The 7500-nt window shown below is 43.7% G+C and overlaps 1 protein-coding gene across 6 annotated transcripts in view; it reads right to left on the minus strand.

Moving 5' to 3' along the window:
• The window catches only part of LOC122247399 (uncharacterized), a 411544-nt gene that overhangs the window by 276366 nt on the left and 127678 nt on the right, over nucleotides 1-7500 (minus strand). The window contains exons 1-2 of one of the 6 annotated variants that reach the window (XM_086539186.1): nucleotides 4607-4673; nucleotides 1354-1597 (exon numbers count right to left, since the gene is read on the minus strand). The exons of 4 other annotated variants lie outside the window; for them this stretch is intronic. In XM_086539186.1, coding sequence (XP_086395312.1) covers nucleotides 1354-1389 — 36 coding nt within the window. In that variant the 5' untranslated portion in view covers nucleotides 1390-1597; nucleotides 4607-4673. Of the gene's footprint in view, nucleotides 1-1353; nucleotides 1735-4606; nucleotides 4674-7500 lie in introns of those variants that run through there. One more of the 6 variants, XM_086539185.1, reaches the window with a different exon arrangement.

Consider the following 7500-nt stretch of genomic DNA (forward strand, 5'->3'; position numbering starts at 1 on the left):
GTGTCTGGAAGCGGATAGAGTTTGCATGTGTGAGAAAAATGTGTGCTTCTGCGTGTGCGTCTGAGTATGAATGTGTAAGTGTGCAAAAAGGTAAAAAAAAAAGGTTGCATACTCGTGTTACGTATCATGACCGAGTGTTACCTGACAGCAGGGTATCGTGTTTCTCCTTCCATTTCGCCATTACGTAGGTTTCCACACGCGCCATACATACAAGGTGATCCGCACGTAAAACGGACAGAAGAGAGGGAGGAAGAGAAGAGAAGAGAGGAAATGTACTATGAGAGGAAGAGGGTAGAGGGAGGCAGAGGGAGGAAGATGACGGGAGGGAGGGAGGGAGGAAGGGAGGGAGGGAAGGAGGGAAGAAAGGAAGAAGGAAAGAAAGAAGGGGGAGGGAAGGAAGGAAGGAGAGAGAGAGAGAGAGAGAGAGAGAGAGAGAGAGAGAGAGAGAGAGAGAGAGAGAGAGAGAGAAAGAGAGAGAGAGAGAGAGAGAGAGTGAGAGAATGAGAGACAGAGAGAGAGAGAGAGAGAGAGAGAGCGAGAGAGCGAGAGCGCGAGAGCAAGAGAAATAGAGCCAGCGAAACCCAAACCCCAACCGCGACAAAGCACAAGGCCTGGCCAATATCGCGCGCCTGGAGAAGCTCTTCATAGCCCTATTACATCCCCAAGCGGTCCCCTTGTCCTTCGAGGAGCAGAGAGAGCCATCCTACCCCGTATGTCATGGACTCCTTGGACGCCGTAACACCCGGGTGACAGCTTGGGGACTCTGTGAACACCCGTTGTCCCGCCGTATGTGCGCTTTCCTTGTCTCCCTTGTTTCTCTCCTCCACGTCGCAGTAAATCAGATGTATGAATGACCTTAGTTCGTCTCATACGTCCTCGGAATCTCCCAGCGGACGAGGAGGTGCTGGGTTCCAACAGTGCCGCTCTATGATTTCACTTGGTATCCGATGCCCGTTTTCTACAGGTTGACGTGATTAGTCTCTCTCTCTCTCTCTCTCTCTCTCTCTCTCTCTCTCGTTCTCTCTCTCTCTCTCTCTCTCTCTCTCTCTCTCTCTCTCTCTCTCTCTCTCTCTCTCTCTCTCTCTCTCTCTCTCTCTCTCTCTCTCTTTCGATTTCTCTCGCTCTCTCTTTCTTACACAAACGTATGCACTAGCTTTTGTGCCATTATACATAATAGAAATACATTTCCATATATAAAATACAACATTCAACATCAGAATGTCTGTTTGTTATCACATGAGATGAAATTCTTTTTACTCTATGACGGCATGTAATGCATAATTCAATTCCATTAGAGTCACGAACGGCATTGCAAAAGAGGTCAGATTCCGAGCAAAAGCCGTCGGCACTTACCTGGGGGCTGGACTCGCAAGACTTGAGTGATACCATGTTTGTAAATGTGGTCTGCGGCTTGTCCTGGCTACGCAGTCCTCATCTGTATGTAACAGTTTCGGCTTTTCCTACTTTTTCAAAAATATGTTAGTTTTTTTTCTTTTTTTCTTTGTGTGTCTTGATTTCGTTTCTATTCTTTTCTTTCTGGTTCTCTGGTAATTTCTGATTTTCTTCCTTTGGTTTCTTTTCTGTTAAACTGTCCGTTCTAAATATTCGAGAAGAGGAAAAAAGGAAGTCTTACGAAGTCTCCCTAATATTTTGTGATATCAATATTTCAATACACTACTTGGCTTTCGAGGAACTTCGAGATTAGTTTTTTAATAACAACAAAAATAGGTGGATCTGGAAGTGACATGAAATCGTCAAGATTGAAGATAGCTTTTTGAGTCTTTATATCGATATCATAGTTCCAATAACTATATATTTATTGCCAAGAGAAACTAACAGAAAGGGGAAATGCCATGAGTCAGTGTGAATACCAATCGTACTCGAACTGTACTAGCGTGTCATGTATGTACAAGTTTCTCCATGACCTACAATGCATGTAACCTACCTCATATCTAACAGATGTTCATATTACTCCATGTCTAAAAATAAATATCGTGTGATGTGTTATCGGATGACGATTTTATATTTCTTCTCTGCGTCATTTAGCATTTAGTTGCCACACACAAGACAATTTAGCATTTCGTTATGCTTGTCTGAAACAAAAGCTAAATCAATTATTATTGATACATTGATGAATAAAAGCCTATCATTCATGTACACCACTCTCTCTAGTCTTACCATTTAATTAAACAAGAACGACTCGATATGAAATCTAACCTACCTACAGACGAACTTAACACTCGGGATTAAAAACTCGTTACCAGTCAGGACGCGACTCCGATAATGGAACAAGCAAGTTGATCTATATTCTCCTAGTCTAAAGGGCCGATTCCCTTGGGATGAGCGAGGGAGGGAGTAGTTAGGGGTGGAGGAGAGAGGGGGGAAGGGGGCGAGGGGAGGAGCGAGGGAGTGAGGGAGAGAGAGGGGACGGGGAAGGAGGGGAAATCTTTTCGATTCATAGTCACTCTGTTGTCTCCATGCGTATTGTGGTTGATACGTATGTAACCGACGAGTTCTTATATACATTTACAAACATCTGCGTCCTTTCATGTACAGTAACGCTATGCCTTTGCTTTATTCTTACACGAACCTAACCAACTCCATTCATTATTCATATTTTTTTTTTCAAAAAGAAAGTCTCACTCAAGCTACACAGGTCACCTTACTACGCATGTATTCATTCACATATGACTGTGTGATCGTGCCGGCACGTTAGAAGACACGTGATTTAATCCACCGCCCCTTATAAGCCTTTCGGTTCCGCATTTCTACAACACATGCATCATTCTAATAATCTGACGGTCGCATGCCCTATATTCTGGTTCGGCGATTCCTTTACCTTCGTATACATTATCTACACATACATACTAAAGTGTCGTTTATTATATGTGGATTTTGGTTCTTCAGCGCGGCTCTTGAAGGCTTTAAGGAGGTTCTTCGTAGCGAATGGCTTTAGAATTCTACTCAGTCTCCGTCTCTGATTGCTATAATCTTGCCTTATCTTGGATCATCATCATGACGGACTGGGAGATATACAGGACTTGCTTGTTATGCTAAGGATGAGCTTTCAGAAAGGATCTCTCTCTCTCTCTCGCGGGACTTAACGAGAATCGTCATACCGACCATCCCAGAGTTGACGTTATAATACACCTCATGGCACGGTAAAACGCCAACCATTAGCAACGGAGCGCGTTGACACCACGACACCATTACCGACACTGTGCCGACCAAAACCCACCGGAGGAGGATTCGTTCCGGCAAGTGCGCACAAGAAGCGGGCGGTTACCATTCCGGGCAGTGATGATACCGTGTGGTAAGCACGTCGAGGCTCCCTGGTGTGAATACAAGATCGAAACCACATCCCGCAGAGGGAGCAAATATGATGTGATGCTCCTGCGTCTGTTTGAGAAAGCTGTGATATATGGGAGTCTTTGGTCAAAAGATGTATGGTGTTTAGATCATATCCCTAAATTTAGTGGTAAGTTTTATTTCGTTGTAAGATATAATTCGATATCGCGAATAGAAGGCAAAAGGCATAGCACGGTATGAGCACACAATAGATAATGATATAAGGGTGCTATATAGCAACTTGACACAAATTGTCAACGCTGAGATAAAAAGAGCGATGAGATGTCAACTGATGACGTGACAGAAATAAAACGTGATGATCTCATCTCGCGGCTGATGCAATGAGTGTCATGTTCCGCAAAGGATCATCCTCGGCCTTGCTTATTTTGAATATCTCTTTGGCTGACCAAGCGGGCACGATGCAGTCTGGGGACGCGGAGGGGAAGGAAGCAGATCGGGAGAACGTGCAGAACCTGAGATCATAATCTGGCATCTCTCTCCTCTCTCTAAATATATATTGTATCCTTCTATCTATCTAACCATCTATCGCTCTATCCATCTATCTATCTACCAATTTGCATACACATGCACACAGACAGACGCGCACACACACACACACACACACACATACACACACACACACACACACACACATATATATATTTATATACATATACATAAAATATATATATAAACGATATATATTTATATACATAAAATATTTAACTGATTGATCTAGGTATCTGCACACATACATACTCTTTCTGATCCAAGGTCATGCATACATATGCCTGTAATGACTTCATTTTGTGCCTAATCATGCATACCTAATAACTTGGGTTCTCTATACTGTAAATACATAAACTTGCATCAAACACTGAATATTCAGCTAAAAAATACACCCCTTTAACTTTCGAAATATTGAAAAATGTTCTCTCTTCCATGTAAATGTATTCGCATTGCGGAAATATGTCACACACCAGCACATAATACGAAACATTGTAAGCCATAAAATGTTTTGAATACTCCACATTGCACAGTTATTTCTCAAATAATTTCATTGATCACAACGCACGTCCGTAATTAAAACATTTATTTGCATACGCGTATCGAAATAAAAAGTGACACACAGATGATTACAAAACAAATAAATAAATGAACACAAAAAAAATAAAACGATTTTTTTTAGCGAACTCTCATCACTATACAGTCACTGTCACAAGCACCACATCACCATCAGCATCATCACACAGCTTACACCATCACATCGCGGGCCACAGCGCACAACAGCCCTCACTGGCAACTGGTCTGTACAGGGGCCGGTCTTAGCTACTTGTGACCCCTCCCCCCCTCCCCCATCTCACACCCCCTCACCCTCACCCTCACCCTCACCCCCTTACCCCATCTCCTGACCACCCCAGGTTCAGGCAGGAGTTGGGTGGGGGAGGGTAAGTGGTAAGAGGGGGGGTAAGGCTACTTGTTACCCCCCCTCCCACCCGCTCCCTCGCCTTCCTTTTCTTCCCGCTTTTCCCTCCTCTGTAATATATACGTAAGCATACATGTGCTGAAGAAAGTACATGGAAACCCGGAAAAAAGGGGAAGGGAGAGGGAGGGAGAGGGAGGCAGGGAGGGAAAGCGGGAGAGTGGGAGAGTGGGAGAGCGAGAGAAAGAGAGAGAGAGAGAGAGAGAGAGAGAGAGAGAGAGAGAGAGAGAGAGAGAGAGAGAGAGAGAGAGAGAGAGAGAGAGAGAGAGAGAGAGAGAGAGAGAGAGAGAGAGAGAGAGAGAGAGAGAGAGAGAGAGAGAGAGTGTCAGAAACAGAAAGACGAGTACAGTTCACTACTACTTTTGCCCCCTCCCCCTTCTACCCTTTCCTTTCCCCCATATCTCCATCCGACTCTTCCTTTTCCCTCTCCGCTCATTCATGTTCCTTCCCCTCTCTCCTGTTTTTCCCCTCACCCGCTCTATTTCTCTCTATTCCTACTCCCTATCCTTCCCCTCCTCCCCCGCACTCCCCCTCTCCCGTTCTATCCCTCATCCCTCACCCCCCCTCCCCCACCATCATCCCCACCCCTGGACCCCCACCCCCACCCCCACCCTCTCTTCTTGTCAGATTCAGCCACGTGGAGGTAGTTTCAGTTACTCCAACTCCCTCCCCTCAACAACCTCCTGCTACAGGGCTTCTCATGACGCTACAGGTCTTCTTACGCAGAGAGTGATGGGGACAGGGGCCATGCACTCTTTTCTTCACTGTGGGGCTGTAGTTGTAGTTGTAATACTACGGACACATATTTGATGGATTAGTATGTGTTATTTGTGTTATATATATGTCACTTGTATTGTTTTTACTATCTGTATTTTAATTATTACTTTTATCCTATTTATTAGCGCTATTTATATATATTGGTTAGGAAGGTAAGCAGTCGAGTCAAGATTATTATCAGATTACATTTCTTCTAATATTGATAAATAAATGAATAATGATGATAATAACGATGGTAACATTATTGGGAATGTTATCACTGATAAGGATAATACCAACTAAATCACTAGGAACAAAACCAGATTATTAGCATAATATTCATGATATTGATTACAACAATAACAATAACAATTACGATGACGGGAACGATGACGACGATTATGATAATGATGATGTGATGATAATGATAATGTGGTGATGATAATTAAGGTGGAAATGATGATAGTGATGATGATGACTAATTAGATATAATCATTCCCAATTCATTTTCTATAAAATTGCTATCAGATCAACATATCTGATACATCAATATATTGTTGTTCAGATAAGAGAGAGAGAGAGAGAGAGAGAGAGAGAGAGAGAGAGAGAGAGAGAGAGAGAGAGAGAGAGAGAGAGAGAGAGAGAGAGAGAGAGAGAGAGAGAGAGAGAGAGAGAGAGAGAGAGTGAGAGAGAGAGAGAGAGAGAGAGAGAGAGAGAGAGAGAGAGAGAGAGAGAGAGAGAGAGAGAGAGAGAGAGAGAGAGTGAGTGAGTGAGAGAGAGAGAGGAGTGCTGTCATTAATAAGAAGTCCGGGTGTCTCTATTCACTCGCCCACAACCCTTCTTACCCCCTTTATCGAGCCCCCACCCCCTTAATCTTAACCCCCCCCCCCTCGTGCCAGCTGCCATCCCGACACTGCACATGCCTCTTCCCGCGTCCTTATATATGTATCATTTTCGTTATGCGGGTATCATTGCAGAGCCACTGTTCTACTTACATAAATTCAAATAACGCCACCTAAATTGGTCCTTATCAACAATATGCCATGACTGAGCCTAAAATTGCTTCTGAAGACGGAGAATAGAGAGAGAGAGAGAGAGAGAGAGAGAGAGAGAGAGAGAGAGAGAGAGAGAGAGAGAGAGAGAGAGAGAGAGAGAGAGAGAGGAACATCCCCAAAATAAGGATATAACCCCTGCATAATTCACACTCGACGAAACAAAAGCGTAATCAAACGGCGCACGAGAGGGTGGAGTACCTATCATATCAACACACGAGTACTCAAGTGCTTCCATTGTTCGTAGTAGAAGTAAACTCGCGATTCTACAATGCAGAGAGTCCTCGAGAGTTTAGGCTCTCGCTGAGCACAGAGCAAACATACATGCGCTCGACCGGACGGACTTAATGACTAAATGGCAACTCCCGATATTGGGTAACTGGCAACTCAGTTGTCCGTAATCAGAGAATGTTAGTGTCCGGTTACCGGACCCATACCGCACTGTCTTCGGTTACCGTACGGTTACTAGGACATAACTGGCTAAGTGGAATGTTTAAACAGATCGACTGGAGTTCAATCGCTTGTGCTTTTTATGACCGGAAAATTCGTATTAATTTTAGCACTATCTTTGAGAGACTGCAAGCATTCTCTTGAACTGGATTGGTGACACTTTAACATCATATGGGGCCAGGAAATGCAACAGACGACTAAAATATCTATTAGCAGCAGCCTCAAATAGCAAGTTAGATCATTTACATACAACCTCGACGAGAATGTCAATAAGACCAGTGCTTCGTCCCCCATGATAGTTATTCTGGTCATATCGCTTGCTTATTTTTCGAGCGAAGGACTTATGCTTAGACCATTAAAAGCAAAGTAAAATGTGACGTCTTTCGAACAATAAACACAATGGCGTAAGTG

The sequence above is a fragment of the Penaeus japonicus genome, unplaced genomic scaffold (assembly GCF_977035675.1).
Source record: "Penaeus japonicus unplaced genomic scaffold, GWHDUDI00000001_assembly GWHDUDI00000008, whole genome shotgun sequence".
NCBI lineage: Eukaryota > Metazoa > Arthropoda > Malacostraca > Decapoda > Penaeidae > Penaeus > Penaeus japonicus.